General features: G+C 38.0%; 1 protein-coding gene across 1 annotated transcript in view; it reads right to left on the reverse strand.

The window, feature by feature from the left end:
- The window catches only part of CDH12 (cadherin 12), a 347,726-nt gene that overhangs the window by 210,833 nt on the left and 113,556 nt on the right, over positions 1–23,337 (reverse strand). Inside the window, exon 2 of the mRNA XM_032798095.2 lies at positions 16,981–17,396. Coding sequence (XP_032653986.1) covers positions 16,981–17,211 — 231 coding nt within the window. The 5' untranslated portion in view covers positions 17,212–17,396. The remainder of the gene's footprint in view (positions 1–16,980; positions 17,397–23,337) is intronic.

Below are 23,337 nucleotides of genomic sequence, written 5' to 3' on the forward strand. Positions count from 1 at the left end.
GGTACAGAACTCAAGTTTTCTGACACCTACTCCAGTGCCCTATCCATCGTCTGCTTTCCAAAACCAGACAGAACTTGGCAACTTTGGATGAATGTCAGTCTGTTTGTTGTTTGTTCTAACACAAAACACAATGTGAAGATCAGATGTGTGAACTTGTTTGAATCAGAGCCACCTAACTTCACAGAGCTTTCATTGGAAGCATCCAAGAAGGGAAGGTGCCACATCAGTCTTAGTCACAAGCAGCCCCTTATCCTTCCTCAGTATGAAAGTAGGTCAACCCAGTCCATGGGGAAAGAACTGGATGAAGTGGTTATTAAAGCTTTACCACTACTAAAAGTTACATAGATGAATAGATGGAGGGAGGGATGACTGTCTTTCTGATTCATTCTTTTCCCTGTAAGGGAAAAATCAGAATGCGATCAAACACATATAAATCACATCTCCTGGATTCTGCATTACTAATAGAGGCTACCAAACAGCTAGTAAATGTTTCCAGACAAAGGGACAAATGGATTTTACATGTGGAAAATGACAAATATTTCAAAAATACACATTTGAAAAAGAACATGGAGAAAAACAAAGATGGAATTTTAAACTGGATTCTAAGTACAAGAACTCTCTATCAAGGGTTGTGAATAATATATGCATCCCTTTCTGTCTCTTTTAAATATATATTAAAAAAACTTTGCAAGATTCACTTTTGTATTTTAGATACAATTATAATAAGTCATTTCATTAACATATTTTCAGGAGAAACTATTGCCTTAGGAATCAGTATGCATTAAGATCATTCTAATAAAAAATAAAAAACAGCTTGAAAAAATTCCACTCTTCATAGCCCTTTACACATTTTTTTCATATGGAAAATAATTTTCTCTTGCAAATTTCGTTACTGAGTTGAGCTCCTTTTCCTTTTATTTTTTTAACTGAACTTTGCCTTGCAATTCTTTCATTATGTCAACAAAAGTCCATCATTTCATTGTTTCCTAAATTAAGTTCATCATCATATTCTTTTTTTCATTTCCCATTTGCCCTGCAATAATCTACTCATATTGGTTGTGTACACTTACCAGCCCCTAATTGCTTGCTGCACTAAGGTCTTGTCTTTACATTGTTGTCTTTCTGGGGGCAAAGCCCTTTCCTTTACCTCATGTACTTTTCTCATCCTCTTAAGACACTGTTGGCAACATTCACATGGTAAATAAGCACTCTAACTTTCACAGTAAGCCAAAAATCAAGCTCATCCCATTTCAAAACAAGGCCAAAACAAGCCAATCCCTAAGAATCCCAACACTCTATTGACTAGATCCCTCCAGCATGCAGTCTGGGACTGTGGTGGGCCTGGCGCGCACCCCAACTTTCTCCTCTCCTTGCCCCTGCTTGTCGGGAGGCGATCAAAATAAATAAGCAACAAGCTACAGCAAGCAACAAGCTACAGCAAGCTACAAGCCCAACACTAGCCAACAAGCAACTCACAAGCCAATTAAGCCAAAAACAAGGCCAATTTCTGCATCTTTTTGCAGGTTTGGCATGTCTGATACGAAGCTACTAGACAAACGTCCTACACTCAACCATGCCCAAGCTGCACTCAGATGTAGTGGAGAGTGACAGCTAGAGAGATCCCATTACAGTGCTCTGATTCAGGGCTGTCTGGCTGGTGCTGTAAATTACGGCTGTACATGGACAGCCCTAACTTACACCACTAGTAAAAGTTCCCTCACAGACTTCAGCAGAGGATAGAATATGGCAGACTCCCCTCCCTATCCCCAGTAGACATGGTCCTTCTCTTTTTCCATATTCTGGGGTGGGGGGATGTTAAAATTTGCAAATTTAAAGGAGATTGGTGACTTTAAAAAATTACAGATGTGACTGAGGGCCTATCCAGCAAAGATTTATGTGTACACATAACTTTAAGTATGAATTCAATGGGATTACTTATGCACTTAAAGTTAAATATGTATATAAGTCTTTGCGCAATCAGAGCCTATATTTTAACCCATAATTGTTATAAGCGTGTGTGTTTCCTTAGTTTTATTCAGTTGTTTACTTTGTGATTGGCAACACCTTGCATTTTCAATTTCACTCTTTCCCTCAATAATCCATTAGTTAGGGCCAAGTCAAATGTTCACAGAAGAATATGGAAAGACTAATGTTGACTTCAATAGGGGTTAGATCTGGCCCTTTATTTCCTGTGTTCTTTGTGGGGGGCTTTTCACACAGCAACAGGAGACAGAAACACATCTTTTAAATAGAGGAAAATGTAACTGTAAAACCACCAAAGAAACAAAAAGAAAATGGCAGAATGGCTCCCTAACTCAAATTAATTTTAGCTCTTTTTTTAATTGACTAGATTAAAAATGGCAGTGTCTTTTTTAAGTCTCTCATATAGGTAACTTAGGTAAATATATTAATTCAACAGTATTCTCAATAAAATATTAATGGCAAAGGACTAAAAACAGACTCCGAATAGTAATCATATAAATTACTGTGTAGTGAAGTTCTATATAGTTTCTCCCCTTTCTGATGATATTTAGCTCCACAAGGGAGTTTTGTTCATCAATTCTTTCTTGTGGCACTAGCTGTATAGAGTAGTTTCGTACAACTAAACACCATATGAGACACAAAATACTGAAAAGATTGGAGGTTTTAGTTAAACCTTAAGCAAAGAAGAGCTAAATCTGAACATGAACATGTTCATTTGGCCCTAAAGTCAATCTGTTTAACACCTTCATACTTGATTTTGATTAACTGGGAGAAAGTATTAGCTAGCTCTTGAATTCTAGGTCTTTGGGGGAAAAAACCAAAAACAAAAAATCTCTTTCCTATTATCCTGATCATATTTCACTATTTTAAAGGAAAAGAAAAGGAAAGACCCAGTTTATTCAGGTTTCAGAGTAGCAGCCGTGTTAGTCTGTATCCGCAAAAAGAACAGGAGTACCTGTGGCAGCTTAGAGACTAACAAATTTGTTTGAGCATAAGCTTTCGTGGGCTACAGCCCACTTCATTGGAGGCATGCAGTGCAGTATACAAGTAGGAAGATTATATATACACAGAGAACATGTATATATCTTCCTACTGTATTTTCTCTGCATGCATCCGATGAAGTGGGCTGTAGCCCACGAAAGCTTATGCTCAAACCAATTTGTTAGTCTCTAAGCTGCCACAAGTACTCCTGTTCTTTTTCCAGTTTATTCAGTCCAGCATACAACTCAATGCATCGGTGATTATTCCTTTAGTTTACATCTAAATTACAATTTATGGTATCTTCTCCTTAAGTAAAAATATACATTTATTATTGACTGCTTATAAAATTAGTGCTAGCAGATCATGAAATGAAGTGGAATTCGATGGGGGGAATGAAAATTTATATCCTTATCTCTAACTGAACACAGATTCTGTAAAATGCGTGTGTAGGATATTGGCAACACTTTGACAAATGTCACCATTATCTCTTGCAAAGGCACTGTTTTGGGCCCTTGTTCATCCTGTCCTTTAGTTTATATCACCCATGTGCATTAAGACTGTAAATAACTTCAGTTATTTAAATACATAATCATGATATAATATCAATGGATTAGCAAAGTCCTTGCATAATTTTGGATGTATTTCTTTTTTTAACTTACTTTCTTCCTGCAGTGCAAGCTACTTTAGTTACACTGGAGACTAACTACTGAAGCAAAAAATTTGCCTATTCATCTAGCTTACACTAATATATGGATTTCTCCATTGGTAATAGTCATAAAAATGGAGCTGACATCCATAAATGGAATGAATTAGTTCTTATTTCTAGTTTTGTGGATTATGTGCTGCTAGTTAGTAAATACTTCTTTTCTATAAAACAACTGACTTGTGGCATTTGCATAATGTACTCATATTGAGTATACAACCATTATTCTCCCATTATACAGGACAATAACAATACAAAATAAAGAATTTTTCAAAAACTACATAACTGTAGGCCGAGCTACACTAGGAAAGTAGGTCAGTATAACTACGTCTCTCTCTCAGGAGTATGAAAAATCCACATCCCTGAGTGAGACAATTAAGCCGAACTAACCCCCAATGTAGACAGTGCTAAATTGTTCGGAGATCTCTCCCATTGACCTAGTTACCACCTCTGAGGAAAACTCTTCCTGTCAGCATAGGTAGTGTCCTATGTAGGTCCTAGGTAGCACCGAAGCGCTGCAGTGGTGCTGCTGCAGTAGTTTAAGTGTAGACAAGCCCATAGTTTGTTGGGAAGGTAATACCATTGATCAAATAGTGATTGGATGGCTTATTACATATGTGATTGTTTCCAGAAGTTGCTATTACTAACACTTGAAGATTATTTAACAAAATGATCAGTTGTGCCAAAATCATTTAACATATGTTTAGCAAACAATTATTGCAAATACTGTAGAATCAACTTTAGGAAGTTGGACACCTCTTACAGGAGATAAATACAAGGCAACTTATCCAAGCAAAATAAGGGGAAAAAGCTAAAGACACAATATGAAGTGTAAAGGAAAAAATGAGTAGACTATGATGATTTTAAGGACGCAGTACTTTTTTATTGCATATTTTTCTCTTGTTCTTCTAATACTAGTGTAGTTTAGTTTGATGATCCATACATGGAGACTTGTTGGAGATGACAACTTCCCTCTCTTGCCCCCTCCCTTCACTCCCAGGAACTTAGTTCACCTTGCAGTTGTAAATTTGGTAGTGTTAATATCAAGTTGCCTGACTTAGAAGCTGTGCACTGAATCTAATAAGAACTATAATTACTGGATTTAGAGAAACCTCCTCAATAAGCCTTTTATTTCATTTTCAACAGGGCTTATATCCTCACTAGGATAGTTGCCAACCACCAAATTGTAGGCCGTTATTCACATAGCACACCATTTTTGGTAAGACAATTAATAAAATAAAGCATTAAACGTGAATGAAAAACACAAGGCCTAATTCTGCACTGATGTATATACCCCGTGCCACTGTACTGAATTTGGCTCTCTAACTATAGTATAGATAGGAGGTAGGAAGGATGGTCTACACAGAGCATTGGACTATGACTCAGGAGACCTGGACACAGACTTCCTGAATGACCTTGGGTAAGTCCATAAATATACCCTCTTCCTCAGTTCCCCATCTGGGAACATGAGGACAATGACTGAGATATTCAGAGACGACATACCTATATGAATGCTTACATTTTATAGAGAGAGGAATAAGTGCAATATTGGGGAATTTTCATGTGGTACATTTTCAAATATATATAAAATACTTATACAAAACCTTACAGTAATGTTTATGTCTTTTTTTTTGTACGTGAATCAATAAAATATTTATGGGCCTGTTTCTCCACTGTCTTGCACCCATAATTTACACCTATGCAAAATGAGTGGAAAATGACACAGCATACAAGAAGCAGCAATTTATATCCAGTTTGCACAGGTATAAATTATTATTTAGGGACACAAAGCAGTCAAGAATCAGACCCTATAAATCTCCCATAGTATTTGCAACTGGAATACTGTAGTATTATGTGAGCAAATCAAATCAGTCGAGCTTTACTTTATATTTTGTGTAAAATATATCAAGTTTTTTAACACCCTCCCCCCCTAAAAAATAACAAAAAAAACCCCCTATAGGTAAGGATTGTTTTGTGTCCATTTAATTTTTAAGGTATATGAAACTAGTCTGCACAGCCCAAGAGCTATTCATGAAAAGCAAGTATTGTAAGTTAGTTCTATGACTTTCTATTTCTTGACAAAACTGCAATGTGTATTTTATATATATATATTACTGAAAGGAAACTGGTCATTGTTTCATCTTTGCTGTATATTTATGACAGCTGTTAAGCTGCTCGAATGCCAGCTGCCAGAATTAATTAGGATTATGTGTGAATCTTCTTCTGAATCCACAGACATTCATCGATTTATTCAAGGTCTCTACCACTGGCATCAATTAGGGTTAAACAAGAAGCAGTTACCTGCTGTCAGATTGATACAGCTGGTGTTGACAACTAAGGGCTATTAACTGGATTTTATTATTGTCTCAAAAAAGTGTTCAAGATTTGTACATTGCCCTAATCATCGAAATGAGATTTTTTTCTGTCTTTCAGGAGGAAAATTTACTGCAAGAACAAACAGAAGGTTCCTCACAATACAAATGATGATTATGATGATTGATCAGACTGCGTAGAGAAGAAGGTTCACTACACCTCCCTAATGGATTACTGTGCATGCAAGTTATAAATATCTGTATGTATGTGTGTGTATACACACACCCACACACCACTCAATATTTTCAGACTTGGTGATTAAAATCTATATTTAGGCACCAAAATTAAAAATGACCTCATTTTCAAAGGTGATGAGCACCCACAAACTCCACTCTCTTCAGCAGCATTATACTCCATATTTATATTAAACTGAATAGAATATTTCAGAATATGGTCTAGGGCTCCAAGTTGGTTAACAACTTGCTAGTTCATCACTGCTGAGAAGCAATATGACTAGCAGGATCCTAAAAAGAACATTGGCATCTTCTCAACTCAGTGATTTAACATATTTTCCAGGGATTATTTTTTGCTTATGGCCATAGACAGAGATTAAAAGGGTGTCCTTTTCTAATTAAAACAAATTTATTGACATGCCCCACTTGAACCATCTTTACACAGTAAAAAAAATCATTATGATTAAGCCTCCCCTCAAGCTTCTTAAAAGAGCACCTGGGAACTGGGCATCAGAGTACATTTTTAAACAGTCATAGGAGTACAGAAAATCAGAAGTCTAGTATAAACGTCCCTTATAGACAAGAATGTTTACTCAATCCATACATCCAGCACATACTAGTGGCAAAATTATCTGGTGTTTAATTTGTGTTTTAGAGTTTTCCTCATAAAGATTCAAAAACACTGATGTTAGTTACGTAAATTAGGTGCATTTATTTTTAACTGCACGTGAGTTTCAAAGCGTGATTTGTTTAAAATACATCAAATGTAAGAGTCTGTGGTATGAGAAGTGCTCAGTACCTCCAAAGAGGTACTCAGTAACCTACAAGATTAGGCCTTTAGTGAACATCCATTACCATCTACTATACAGTACTTCAAGTAACAGAAGGGAAAGGATTTGGGAGAACATCACCAGCAAGTGAGCCTAGAAAAAATATTTAAAAGGATGATCCACAGAATGTTGTGGGAAACTCCAATACCTCTTATGGACCCTTTCAAACTACCAAATGAACCAAAAGTTTTTCCACAGAAGCAAACAGAAGACAAGTGTTCTTATGTTCACTTTCTCTTTCTTATTGCTATTTATTGTATCAAGAACAAACACAGGGGCCAGAGTTTGATCCTTACTTGTGCTGAGTAGGCCTTTTTTCATGAGTCATCCCACTGGCATTGTAAATAAGACTACACTATCTAAGAGAGCAGAATCTATCATAAAAGATGTAGGATATCACAGAGCTGGATTTGATATAAAAATCTAAATATTTAAATAGATAAGAAGAATAGAAACATTGTAATCAAGATAGCAGCATGGAGACATGACATCTACCTTGGGCCTAACCCTGCAAAGTCTTAAACACCTTCAACTCTCACGGATTTCAGAGGGAATTGGAAGATGTTCTTGGTCACAGATTCTAGTGAGTTCCCCTTCCTGGAACCTTTAGGACAGCTGTGAGGGGAACCCAATCCTCTGTGCTCTGGATCCCCTGGGATGTGTTAAGATTCTGGACAGAGTCCAGCCACTATCCCAATCTCAGAGTATTTAGGAGGCAGACCTTCTATCTGGCACCTCTTTTCTGAGCTGGAACTACAAAATGCCATGTTTGTAAAAACATTGTGCACTCAGTATCCTTTGGTGATACTGAAGCCAGCAGAATAACATTACTAGTATATCTGAATTCTTGTTATTTTAGATTTGTATCTATAAAAATTCTACTGTATGATCTATTCTGAATTGCATGTCACTAGATTCTATTAAATCTTTTAGGTATAGTTTATAGGGCAGTATTATGGTATCCCGTTGATTTGTATCATCTCATCATGTTTCAGTAATTCCTATTAAGTTATGACCGCCTTCTATTTCAAGAAACCCTAGTTTTTACTTATAAGATTCTTGCATTGATATAGGGATGGTGGGACATTTATTCATTTTTATTTTTAGCCGTCTAACTATTTTTATCTCCCTAGCCTGACAATCTTCTGGTATTCCAGAATTTAATTCCATGATCTCAACCTGTTCCTCCTTCAGTTCTGATATAATTTCTGTTTTAATCCTTTATTGGATACAGAGTTGTTTTTAGATTACCAGATGTCTATGTCTAAACTGAGTGTTCCTCAATATCTGTCAGCTTTTCCTCAGCATCTAGATTAAAATCCCCTTCAGACTTTGCAAATCATCTCTGCCAGCAGTCATGTTCCACTTTGGTAAAATTAGAGCCCATCTCTTATGCATAGACTCTTACTGATCCACAAAGTTCCCAAATGCTTTTAAATCCTCCTCCTTCACACCAATATTTTATTCATTCATTGTGCTTCTGACAATCCCACACCTGTCTGAACCTGCACGTACAAACAGAAGCATTTTATGGAAACATACTACAGACACAAGCAGCCTTTATTCTAGGCATCTAAATTTAGCTTCCATGAACTCTCTCTTACACATCCTTAGATCACAACCACAGGCTTATCCTCAGCACCCTCTAGTAGTTTGTGTCTAGATGTCTCGTCAGATTTGTTGCCACCAAGCGGGGAAACCACTGAATAGTCCTCACAGTCATAACACACTCTGCTATCTCTAACTGAATTCCATGTCACCATTCATTGCTGATGTCTCACAACTGTAACCCCTCTCTTTTGTGACCTCCTCAGTGTATGAGGAATGATCATTGATCAGCCCCCTTTACCTCTATCAAAAAGTGTGTCCCAACTCAAAGAGTTTGTCCTCCCATTCCACCTGGGTCTCCCTCACATCATAAGTCCACATTTTTGTCCGTTCCTGAAACAAATTAAAATGAAGGTTTCATCTGCTTTGTTTGATCACCACATATTTTATGTAATTCTTAGCAATATAAAAACCACAGGCAGAAACTGTTGCTGTGATAGATACCTAGGTTTCTAATTTTCCACATAAACTGCTTGATGTCAAGCATTAAAGAAGCAAATCCACTAGATCAACAACAGCAGCAACAAGTGTGTTATATTTAACTCACAGTCCTTTACGACATGTTTCAGTGATACTGCATCTTTATGAAATTCATACAAAAGATAAACTTACAAAGGGAAACATTCAAAGCAAATTTACGTTGCTACTGGGAGTTTATGTATTTCTACAGCACCACTTTACAAAATTCCATCCCACAATTTCATGTGCATTTGTCAAATATATTGTGAGTCTTGTGTATTTTATGCAATGAATTGGATGCAAAACTTTCAAAATCCTCCATTTTTCACTATTTAATGTTAAAGGAGAGAGGTGAGGTCAAATGGTCTGAGGATAGTCACATGAGTTCTAATCCCAGTGCTGATTCCCTCTGTGATCTTGAGCAAGCTGCCTAACCTCTCTTCCTCAATTTTTCCATATCTAAAACTGGGATAGTGCTGCTCTGCCAGTTAACTTCACAGGGACATTGTGAGAATTACCTGATTTTTTTAAAGCCCTTTGAAGTCTAAAAGTGATAAGTATTATTAATGTCTCAGATATTCTTAAAAGAAAGTATATGCGTTAGGAGCAAAGCAATCATCACAACAATACCCACAAGAGGCACGTAGCTAAGAAAGAACATCACTGATGAAGGGTTTACCTAAACGTAATTGGAGGAGTGTTTTGCAGCCTCTGTAGACATACCTGCGCTGACCTCTAGTTAGCTCACTAAAAACAGCAGTGAGGATGTGATGTCATTGGCTTCAGTGTGGGCTACACAATTCCCCCTGGCCCCCTGGGAATGTACTTGCTTCTGCAGCCCTCATTGTCTTGACCTCACTTCTATTTTTAGCAATCTAGCTAGATTTCAGCTAGTGTGGGTATGTGTACATGAGATGTAAATCACAGCCTGGCTGCTGTGTAGACACACCCTAACTGAACAGAAGCATCTAAACTACAAAACAAGGATCCCAATTTTAACCTCCAGTACATTGGTTCATCTCCCACTGAAATCTGTGGGAAATGTCATCCATGGGGTTGAAATGGCTGTGAGTTTCTGGTGGGGTCAGAAAACATCCTGAATAGCTTATTAATAGAACTACTGCTGTTCTGAAGCTGTTCATTTAACTTTAAATGCAATTTGCCCACAATCCTTTATATCCAACAAGTTAGTAACTGGGATATCCTTCTCAAGGGACTGAATTAACATATGTCATAAGCAATAGTCCATGGAACATCATCTCTTTTATCTCCTTGAAAGTGACATCATACGAATGACTAATGGGAATGATACAGAGAGTGCTTCCTATTTCTTTTTTCAGTAGCCTGTTCTCATTTGTGAATTTTGAATCAGATATGCTAGCACAAAAGCTGGGTGACAGCTGGCAAATGAAATGTTACCATGGTATTACTCAACAATAGAAATCTATTACACATATAATTTAAAAGAAAATCAGATTAGCCACAGCACATGCCTCAATAAAGATGTAGACTAAGATTTTTGTTTAAAGGGCAATATGGTTTCAAAATACATGTACGGACTTATCTTCCTTTTAATTTTATTGTTTTATTTCCTTCAAGTGAATGTAGTGTTTGTAAACAGTGTCAGATTAAGTGTCCCAGAACCAGAAATCTTCTGTTTATCTAGAGGAGAATTATAGAACATGCGGTTCAAGCTTCCTTTCCTATTTTGTTTTGTATTGGAGGCATCAGCCTGAATGAGAAAGAACAGTTCACTCTCCTGGAACATTCTGTCCTTGGTATCTCTTCTGAGCCTGCCAACACAGGCACCAAACATGCTGGTGATTTTTGTAATATTGATCTGTCCATCATTAAATTGACTGATGCCAGCAACTCATTTCCCATTAAGAATGTGTATAGTCCAGTGTTCATATTTCATGTTTGTTGGCCAGATTATCAGGAACTATAAAGAGAATTTCCTCTATGGCTTCCTGGTGTGGACATCACCCTTCCCACACTAGTGTAGAGGTAGCAGCAGGGGCATGACTGAATGCAGAGAGGGCATACTGGAGCAATAGTGGGTTACACCTATCCTGAAGTGGCATAAGGACCATTAAGAACCTTATGTCTGAGGCCTGCTAGCAGCTTTAAATTATGTTGGGGCTAGAGCTAGTCCTGAGGATCAGGGTTCCCACATATATCTCACCCTTCTGCGCCAAATAGAGGTCTGAGGAGAGAATCTTGCCATTTGTGTTTACATATATATATATAAATCCATTTCATTTGTTGTCTTTGATGTCACTTTTCTGGCATCTTGAAGCATTAAAAATCATGTACATTATTTACTTATACACACACACACACGTTTATGTGATTTTTAATGCTTCAAGATGCCGAAAAGTGACATCAAGGACAACAAATGAAATTGATTTATTTCTACCATCCACTAAGCATGCAAAAACCCTGTGATTTGCACAAATGGAACTCAGGGCAGTACTGGGCACAATATTTGCATTTTAATCTAGAACTGCTATAGATAACTGCAAAGAGACTTCGCTGCATCTCTAGCCTGTAAATCTGGCAGATTCTTACTGTGCTCCCACACTACTGTCCAATATGCAGGCACAGGATTTCTGAAACTTTGATTTACTGTTCCATTTACAATGGCCAAAGTGTGTTGTCAAGAGAATTCTTTACGGACAGCTTTGAATGTGTCAACTTTAAGCACTATTTCAGGTTCTCTAACTGTGAACTAGCCTAATCCCCATCAATTTCTACAACTATCTTTTGAAATGTAACCTGACACTTTTTAAGATAGTCTCCTGAAAACCAACATAAACTGGATTGAGAGTTTGGGTTGATAATATCTGACATTACTGTTGTAAATCTCTTCTGTTCTGTTCCAAGTGGCTTCCAAAATTAAGTAGTCATCCCTAAATGTTTAGTGAAATTGGCAGCTGATTTAATAAGCACATTAAACTTTTATTTATGAATTACAGAGATATTGTTAGTGCTGCAGTTCTATAATAAGCAATATAACCAACAGTACACCTATCAGAGAATTGTCCTGTTATCCTGGCTGGAAGAAAGAGATACAAAAGCTGTAATTCCAAGCACAAAATATAGTCTTATGTGCCACATGAAAAATCCTGGACATTCCAATGCACTTAATAACACCTTCAAGATATATACATAATCAAGTAGTGCTAAGTCAAGAATTGTTTCCCAAATATACAGCTTTAACTTGATGCTAAAGAATCATTACAAATAAAGCAAACATTGGATTTTTGAAAATATTTAGGAACTCATTTGTGCACCACATGCAAAACCTGAGATATATCTCCACTGCCACAATGATCAACAGCCCCCTCAATGCACTTTTCAAGATTCATGGATCCTACACATACCTACCACAACAAATGGTGTACCTCATCCAGTGCTTTACATTCCCCAATAACAACTATGTGGGTGAAACTACAGAATCACTATTATCTTGAATGAACTAACACAGGAAATTGATAAAAGACAAAAACAATCCATCACCTGTGGGCGAACACTTTTCACAAAGTGATCACTCTCTTTCTGACTTAAAAGTCCTTATCCTCAAAGGAAACCTGCACAACACTTTCAAAAGATGAGCCTGGGAGCTTAAACTCATTACTCTGCTAGACACATAAAATCATGGACTGAACAGTGACACTGGATTCATGGCATATTACAACAATCTGTAATAAACTAACCCCCTCTTTTGGTCTTATGACTCCAGAGGTGTTATTGGGCCATTCTAACTTTAATTGTCCCTTAGCATATATTGTAAGTACTCATACTAAAAATCTACTTCATGTTGCTGTGATGCTGAGAGTACCTTTCCCAAACTTGAAGAAGAGCTTTGTGTGGCTTAAAAGCTTGTTTCTTTCACCAACAGAAAGTTGGTCCAATAAAAGATACTACCTCACTCACCTTGTGTCGCTAATGGAAGTTTCATATCATCCTGTGGTGAAATGTCTGTGAATATCCTCTTCCCAATTGGGTGTGCATCTCAAGGTTAAATAACAGCTCTAGATATTTACTCTATTTACTATACTTTCAGTTGGAGATTATATTTATAATTTATTATACTTTCAGTTGGAGATGATAGATAGATAGAGATAGAATCTCCAACTGAAAGTATAGTAAATAGCTGTATGTCTAGGATAGAGCTGTTAATTTTATACACACACACACACCCCTCTATCCCGGTATAACGGGGTCCTCCGGAGCCAAAAAATCTTACCACACTATAGGTGAGACAGCATTATATCAAACTTGCTTTGGCCCCCTTGCTCCTTGTCCCCTGACTGCCCCCTCCAGAGACTCCCATCCATAATCACTTCCAGGAACCCTCCCCTCCTGCTCCCTGTCCCCTGACTGACCTGTCCCCTTTCCATACACACCCGCTCCGTTACAGGCACTCACCGGCAGCGGCAGGAGGCAGAGCAGCCCGGCCCCAGCCCGCTCCACTCCACCAGCTCCCAGCCACAGCGTTCTGATTCCTGCTGCCGGTGAGTGTGGGGAGGTTGGGGAAAGGATGCCCCCCATACTCACTTGCAGCAGGAAACAGAGTGCCATGACCCCAGCCTGCTCCACTTTCCTTGCCCTGGCCCCAGCCATGTCGCTCGGGGTGGGGGATTGGGGAAAGATCCCACATTCACCGGCAGCGGTGGAAGCGGAGCAGCCTGGCCCCAGCCGCAGCACTCCACTTCCCACCACAGGTGAGTATGGGAGGCGTCCTTTCCCCAACCTCCCTGCACTCACCAGTTGCTGCATTGTATGCAAACCGCTGTTATATCAGGTCATATTATATCGGGGTAAAGGTGTGTATATATACACATTATATGGGAAATCAAGCAAAGAAGCATAAAGTAGAACCACACATTGTTTTAATACATGATCAGCTCAAACACTTTTCATGTCCTGGAATCAGATCTGTGTTTCCTGCCTCAATGTTAATGAGGCATTCATTACCCTTTCTCAATTATTGTATGTTCCACGAGCAGATCCTTCATATTTTATTTTTATCTTCTAGGTAGAAGTGGCACACTAGGGGCACATTTCCTTAAAGTGTATACTAAGTACTCAAGATGCATCAATATTACTTATCTTAAAGTGCAATTATATCCATACCCCTATGTGTGATAAAGAACTCCTTTTTTCAGCAACTTGAATCAGTTTAAAAAAAAAAAAAGACTTCAGAATTAAAGACAGACTTGGTTAATCTGTAAATTCTACTCATGACCAATATTGCTCCTTAACCATAATGGTTCTTTTGGTCTGACAAGTAAAGATGCACAAATGTTACCCATTGCTCATGCAAGCCTAATATGACCCAGTTATCCCTTTGTCAGTCTAAAATTGCCTAGAATTATTAGCCAATCATCTTACATAAGATCACAAAGATCTATGAGCCATGGTAGTGCTATGTTCGCATCTCTACGTGCTGCGCCAGAGGAAAGCTTAGTAATTCTGTACCACAGGAGATGATGTGATATAAAACCTTGCAATAGGATTTCCTCTCAAACATTTTCTGTATAGGACTGAGGAAGGAGTGAATAAGATAAACTATAATGTACAACGGTAGCAAATTTGATGACCACTTTTATTATTTACTTACATTTTAAAAAGGGGGAGGAGATGCAGGGTTTCCCACCTCCGTGTGCTCAGAAGGTCAGGCTTGGGTCCGATCAGCAGCACTGTAGTATATCAGGATTTTTCAACTACTTTGATTGAGACAGGATTTGTCAAACAAGCATCCAATCTCAAATAAACAATCCTAAAGTAATTTGAAAAACCCAATACAAAAGACAATAAGATATATAGCTACATTGTCTATCTATCCATGTCTGTATGCCACTCTTATCATTACAGTATGTGAGCACCTTTTCCTGATGTCACCAAACACTGCATGACTCCAGGAACTATAGGTACAGTAAATCTCAGATACAGCATCAAGGACCAAATTCTATCATCATATTAGTTTGCTTTTGCAGGGGGTGGGGGAAAGGGTGGTAAATAGGTTCACCGTGATACCTTTTGTGTTTTGTCCTCATTATATATATTTTGCACGTCAAAATTTTCTCTCTCTCTATTTTAGGATTTTATTAATGCCCAAAGCTATAATATTTGAATATATTCCACTTTATATTAGCAAAGCAAAGTCCCCTAGTGGATTTTATGGAGTCTTCTATTCTTTTTTCCCTGTTTCTGAGGGGTTTGCTTGGGACAGGAATGGTAGAGAACTGAAGTTGTTGTAAATATCATACAGGTTACACTTAGAATATGGTATTCACTCCCCACATAGACAGAACTATTTACATTTAAAACAATGATAGAAAAAAAAATCTCTGTGGTAATAAGCTGAGAGCCAAAGCATGATGCTGCATTTCTGCTGCAAGAAAAACTCCAACACTCATTTCAGTGGCAGTTTTGAGTGCCCAAGGAACGAATCATTGGCCTCTGATTTCCAGTGAGTAAAGTCCTGTGGTCAAAGTAGAACTTATGCATAACAGAAGAGAGGAAAAATATTAATTAGGTAAAATATCACTTGGTCAATTTCCAGTGCGTCATACAGATTTCGACTTATCCTACTAAAACTTAATTGGAGCACTCCTCCAGCCTCTGTGCAACTCTGAACATTGGCTGCCTGATACTTTAGGTTGTGTCTTATCTTTCATTTCTGAAGACACTTTTCTTACCATTGCCCCCACCCCACCCAACTGGTTGCCAGCTTATTCATGCACCACAGAAGAAATAATGATCAGTGTAACACACCCACACACGTACAGATTCATGGCTCAAACAAACATTATCTTATAATGCAGCCCTTATATTGTGTATGTGTTTCTGAGCACGCACGCACACATGCACACACACAATACTAGAGCTGCATCAGATTAGTATATTCGTTTGAATCATGTGATATGAGGCAACCTGTCCACCTGTCAGACATGCATGGCAACAGTAGGAATGCTCAGAAAGTGAAGCATATGATACCATAATATGATTTGTCCTTAACAGACCAAAAGCAATTGTTTGCCAAAAAACTAATGTGAGTAATAGTTCCCAAACACAGAAATGACAAGTTACACATACAGTACCTAAGTATGGATCAAGTGGCAGTATGCTTGCCCCTGTGCCCAAGAATGGCAGATCCAAATCCGACCCCTGAAATTGATCTTACATCTAATTCTAACAATGAACAGCAATATAATAGATCCTACTAGATTTAGTCATACATACTACACCAAAATGTTTCAGAATTCCCAGATTTATTTCATCTCCAAAGCAAGGGATAAGAAAATTAGTCGGATGTGAACATAGATAGTAAGGGTTAAAAATTTGTGGATAAAATATTGATATCCACATTAATCATATGCTGGAGTGGGGAGTTGTTTGTACCCTAGTATTCTAACAAATAAGGTCTAATTTTCCGCTGATATAAATCAACATAACTGCACAGAAACAAATGGAGCTATGATAATTTACACCAGCTGAAGATCTGATCCCTATACAGTATGTAAACTGCATTATTAATAGCTTTATAGTTCTCTTTGCTTACATGGCAACCTGTATTAAACACCAAAATATGGGTTATTTATTTATTTATTTATTTTAAAGCGGCAGGAAAATTGAGGGACTTTCTGAATTTCAATTTAATTTAAACACAGTTTTGCATTCATATTTTGTATGATCCACTAGATACACAAAATATAACACCAGAAGACTCAGTTTAACTTTATGGGAGTTGGGAGTGGGAGGGAAGGATGGAGAAAATTCATCCTGTCTAAAATGTACACATTTATAGCTTATATTACTATGTGTCACTTCAGCATTTAAATAAAAAATAAAAAATTACCTTTCCCACATACTGGGGTTCAGAGCCCATGTATTCCTCCAGCACAAAAAACTGATTCCATACCCAGCCTCGTTTGACCCGCTGGGTGGATGACCTCCTCCCTGGCATTGTGACAACATTTTCTCTCGGCTGTGCTTCTAAAGTCTGTTGTAGTTGTGGATGCAATGGTGATAGGAGACCTCCGTCAAACAGGACCCAGAGAAGCAGGGATAAACAGTTCCTTGTAAACATTGGCAAAGGCTTCCCTACAGCAAGTAATAAAAACTCCAGCACTTAATGTAGAGCTGTAGAATCCAGGTTTGAGGTGTCTGTGGCCTCCACCACTTAGCTTCAGATTTTATTGCGGAAATGCTAATGCAGACATTAATCCTTCTGATGACAAGGTTTTTGCCGCATTAAATTCCATCTAAAGGGACCTATAAAAGAGATTTACATGGCAACATTAAATTATGTAAAATTACATTGAAGTGTTCATCAAAATTCTCACACCTAGTTAGTTTCTTGAGACAGAGAGAGAGGATCAGGAAGCAGAGTTTAAAAAACTAGTACCCTTTTGCTGACAGCATTGAGTTGCTGGAGGATACTGCACAGTAACTGTAGGAATGGTTCATTCTTACTCTGTTTAGTATTACTTTTGTGTCTGTCTGAAGACAAATGCTCTTTTTGGCCTAGTTATCAAATAAATTTGTTACACCTCAGCAATTTCTAATATACTTACTCTTGATTCCTGCAGAAAATACTGACATATAGTGTACCAAATTATTAAGAGGTGGGATGCTGTACTTTTTTTAATCTCCACCACAAAACATAAGCTGTGGAAACATTTCCCCTTTCTTACCATAACTGAAGCTATACACAGACAGCTTTGCATTGAACCTTATTCGCAGACAGATGAAAATGTGTGAATTTCACAGGAACTAAAAAGGATGAAAAGGAAACTATGCCAATATAGCAGAATAAAATAAAACCACTGATTAAGAATGCATGTGTCATGATTGGCGGAGTAGGAGAGGCCTACTGTTAAATGGCAAGGATGTTGCAGTTCAGGAGTGGGCTGGGTCCTAAGCTGCTAGCATAATAAAATAAAATAAAATAAAAACATATACCCGACAATTATGTGCCAACTCTTCCCCTGCATTTCTAACTTATGGAACTTTTTCTCTTTTTGTTTTCTTAGTCTATCTACAAACTTATTGATTTGTCTGTCTAATCTCTCTCTCTGCCTCTGGAAAACAGCATTTAAGACATCAAATATTTTTTTTACCAGGAGCAGCGAGACCCTGCTAGGGGGAAAATAGGGGGAAAATAGCAAAAGAGCAGCAAATGGGGAAAACTGCAAAGCTGCACACACACACACACACAAAATTGGTAATGCAAGACGTTGATACACATTTACATTGACATATACCAAACCTACAGATTAAAAAATAAATCAGCACAGTAACTATGTGGCTGAGACAGAACTATCATATCAAGGGAGCTATTACAATTGTAGTGACCCTGTAGCAGCCAGATGCCAACAATGAAAAATCATATTGTCTGTCTGAGTACTTGTCTCAGTGAGTCATATTAAACACATTAAACTGTGAACCCCAGTGTAGAATATTTCATATGACTGATGAAGAAAATGTATTTTCCAGCCAGTGTAATTACAGTGGTGTTCTCTCTCCCTCTGTATTATTTTTGTATTTATGAAATTCTTTGATTCATTGTCAGCAGTTAGTAAAATGGCAATGGTAGAAGTATTCAAAATAAGCAGTTACAATATTTAAAAAAGAATGCATCAAGTTCAGCCCAACGAAAGTCTGAGCACAGCTACCATAGGAGTCTTTGCACCAAATTCAGTGGGCTATAAAAGGTGAAAATTAGCACGCACAACACCTACATATGGTCTGATTCAGAGCCTATTAAAGTCCATCTAAAGATTCCCATTTACTTCATTTGGCTTTGGATCAGACCCATATCTTTTAACTCATGCCATATCATACCTAACAAAAGCTGGCTCTCTTGTCAGTGAACTCAGGACTCAACAGATGAAATGTTGATCTCAGTTTCACTGGTGAAAATCCACAGAATCTGCACTGGAGTCAATGGAATATCTCTGGATGTTACAGTTAGGTAAACATCACAACCTGTCTACACACAGCCCCATTGTGTTGGATTTCCACTAACATTTAAGCAACTAAAGTATGCTTGAACAGAGAATATTCTTGTACAGATAAGTATTCATAGGCAGCAAACGTTTCTTGCCATGATGATGATGCTACGATTATGATGATGATTTGCTGGTGGAATTGTCAGGATTAGTCCCTTAGCATTTATATGGGGCTCAAGTATGTCTGTTTGGCGCATCTCCCTCCTGGGCTGATATGACTGCTCCTTCTTCATTGTGTGCTGCTGATGGCCAGCAAAGGCAATCATTCTTATTTTCATGGCAGGGAAGCAGAGTTGTTTTCTGCCTAACTTACACCTGCACCCATCATGTATTTACAATACCAGCAAGACTGGGACTCTGATGGAGATCTTGTGCACAACAAAGATAGGTTGTTCAAAAGTTCTACGTATGATGTTCTAAGGCAAAATGCAGTTTCTCAAGCATGCTGTAAATTTCTTCCAGGGTTTAAGAGAGGTGCATTTTAAATCATAAAAAAACTAAATGGAATTTATATCACCATGTAATTTACCACTTTGTTAGGGCCATAGTGTGCCATTGATTTTTAAGCAGAAGTCTTCATTGATTTCATTGAAGACTTCTGCTACTAAATAAATAGATAGATAAATAAATAAATAAATAATCAATGTTGCAAGATGGCCTTTAGTAAAGACGACACTGCAAGCTACCTTAGTGGATATATTTTCTCATGTTCAAACAACGTCAACAGTTATTTTTCCTTGTGCATAATGTGATTCTTTCAGTAATCACGATGCAGTTATTATTTCTTAGGCCTGGGCTACACTGGGGTGGGGGGGGAATCAATCTAAATTATGCAACTTCAGCTATATGAATAATGTAACTGAAGTCGACGTACTTAGATCGACTTACCATAGTGTCTTCACCGTGGTGAGTTGACTGCTGCCACTCCCCCATAGACTCTGCCTGTGCCTCTCATGACACTGGAGTACAGGAGTCGATGGGAGAGCGCTCAGGGATCAATTTATCACGCCTAGACTAGACACGGTAAATCGACGCCCGCTGGATCGATTGCTGCCCGCCAATCCAGCGGGTAGTGTAGACATACTCTTACATATAGGCTCAATTCTCAATATAAAAAAGATACATAATTAGGAGGTTAGGGAAATATAACAAGATTTGAGAGTCAAATAAAGTAGAAAAAACCTACATATCCTAATCATATAGGATATTTCTCTTCTTCCTTCCCCCCCAAAACCATCATCACACTGGAGTCATTGCAAGATTTAAAGAGCAAACAAAGACATGCACAGATATTAATAAAATGGGATATTAAAGTGCAGTGAAAAGATATTTAGTTAAAATGACTGCTTGATCTATATTTTCAGAAAGGATTAAAGTTTGATATTTGCAATACAGGGAAAAATAAGGCACAAGCCTGACCCAAACATTTGATTTTAATAAAGATACTTTCAAAATTTATGCAAGACATTTTTCTTTTAGGTCTGCATAACGGAATATTCTTCGGTAACAAAGGAAAATTATTGATTGTCAAACTTTAATACTCTCTCAAACTTCCAACCTAGTTTTTATTTGTTGTCTTCTATTGACACCAGCCATAAGAAAGGATTCTATTGTACTACAACTCTGCATACACTCTCAATGTTGGTACACATAAAATTCATTGATTTTAACAGCTTTATTTATTTAACAGTTCAGATGATTTTTTGTGCTTCTCTCTTTAATGCACATACAGTATACAGCACTGTGTTAATCAATAATTCAGTTCCAGGACTGCCAGCTCCTCGTGCCTCTCTTGCTCTGCAGTTGCTGAGTTTTTACCTAGTTTGAATGACGAAATTCCAACAACCATGGATCATCCAAACAGAAAACCACGTCTTCTCCAAATCCCCAGTCCCAGATTAGAGCTGAAAATAAATAGTGACAGAAAAAAGCTCCAGGAGAAGGTAAAAATCATTCTGTATTCAATTTAACAGCTATACCACTGTCTTTTATTGAGGCGGCTCTAGTCAATACATTATAGTTCTCCCAGCAGATCTCGGCCTCCGGCCACATCCGTCAGCCAGGGAGCTTTTAAAGTGTTATATGGCACCAAAAGTAATGTAAAGAGACTGAAGGACTCTAGCGAAAGGGGAACAGTTCCCCTGTGTCTGGAAGGTTGGTATCCAATAAAAATATATGATTTTAAACCCTTCTCTGTTGGTCTGTTCACCTGCTTTCCAGCATCTCAGCTGCAGTAGAATGTTATGGCATTAGTTTGAAGCCCCAGTGTTGCTGGCATCATTTACCTGAAATATCTAAGTCACTGTCTGTGCACTGGGAGGAGAGAGGGGAGGAAGGTGATGACACGAGTGATATGTGGAACTGAGAAGCAGCCTCTACATCAGCTGCAGCAGAGTTCACCATGATTAAAAAAAATCTATATGTGGACAGGCCCAGAGCTTAAAAGATGTCTCTTTAGCAGACACATTTCCCACTCTTTTGCATGAATCTTCTGCTAGATTACACTTGAGCAGTGGGAGATTGAGGCAGAAGGTCAGAAGAAAGGACAGAATAGTTCTTTAAAAAAATAAAACTTTTTGCTGACAGCACCAGAGGAAGACTGGCAGAACTGAGGAACAGCTAGTAAATTTAGCAATGCATTGGACACATTGTTTTGTTGACATTGTACTTAAAGCTGACAGAAGTATTTCAGCCATATTTTTTGGTCAACAAAAAAAATAAAAACCCAACCAACAACAAAAAATAAAAAAAATAAACCAAAATAAAACACACAAAAAATAAAACAAAACAACAAAAACACTTGCAGATTCAAATAAACCAAAACATATTGTGAATTTGAGTTAATTTTGACTAAATGTTTCAGATGAAACATTTCAGGAAATTATTTTTTGGAAATGTCCAAATGAATCCTTTTGATTTTTCAGACTAGATTCACAAGAGGATTTTGGAGCCGTTCACAAAAGAAGAGGAACAAGAGCCAGGATACTTTCCTGGGATATGAGAGACTCAAGTTCAAAACCCTGTTCTGAAACAGGGACATGAACCCAGGTCTCCACTCCCTAAGGAACTGCCCTAACCACAAGGCTATTGGCTATTCTAGGACACTGCTATCTCAAGCTGTTCTGATCAGACCTAGATTCAAGTGTTTGCTCCAGAGTGGCAATTCAGACCTAGGTCACTCACAGGAGTACCCCTAGCCACTGAGCTGTTGGGAGCACTACCACTTGAATCTACTTAATTTTAATTTCTTTTCCTTTGCTTTTTTAAAAAAATCCCCAAAACAAAACAAAAAATCCTTTGTGATTTTTATTTGCCAAAAATTCTGGTTTTGTACAAAACACAAATTATTATTTCCTTTATTTTTCTGAAAAGTCCATTTATTCATGGATTCCGAGGCCAGAAGGGAGAGAGTCCAGCAGAGGGGAACGAAAATGATCAGGGGGCTGGGGCACATGACTTACGAGGAGTGGCTGAGGGAACTGGGCTTATCTAGTCTGTAGAAGAGAAGAGTGAGATGGGATATGATTTCAGCCTTCAACTACCTGAAGGGGGGTTCCAAAGAGGATGGAGATCAGCTGTTCTCAGTGGTGGTAGATGACAGAACAGGAAGCAATGGTCTCAAGTTGCAGTGGGGGAGGTCTAGGTTGGATATCAGGAAACACTATTTCACTAGGAAGGTAGTGAAGTACTGGAATGGGTTACCTAGGGAGGTGGTGGAATCTCCATCCTTAGAGGTTTTTAAGGCCTGACTTAACAAAGCCCTGGCTGGAATGATTTAGCTGGTGTTGGTTCTGCTTTGAGCAGGGGGTTGGACTAGATGACCTCCTGAGGTCTCTTCCAACCCTAATATTCTATGATTCTAAGGGACCATTGTGCTCATCCAGTCTGACCTCCTGTATAACACATGCCAGCTTCCCCAAAATAATTTCTAGAGCAGAACTTTTAGAAAAATATCCAATCTTGATTTCAAAATTGTCAGTGATGGAGTACTCACCACCCTTGGAAAATTGTTCCAAAGGTTAATTACTCTCACCATTAAAATTTATGCCTTATTTCTCATCTAAATTTTTCTAGCTTCAACTTCCAGCCATTGAATCATGTTACACCATTCTCTACTAGAGTGAAAAGACCTATATTATATATCTTTTCCCTATGTTTATACCTCTAGAGTGTAATCAAGTTATTCCTTAATCTTCTCTTTG

This window comes from Chelonoidis abingdonii, chromosome 2 (assembly GCF_003597395.2).
Source record: "Chelonoidis abingdonii isolate Lonesome George chromosome 2, CheloAbing_2.0, whole genome shotgun sequence".
NCBI classification, from domain to species: domain Eukaryota; kingdom Metazoa; phylum Chordata; order Testudines; family Testudinidae; genus Chelonoidis; species Chelonoidis abingdonii.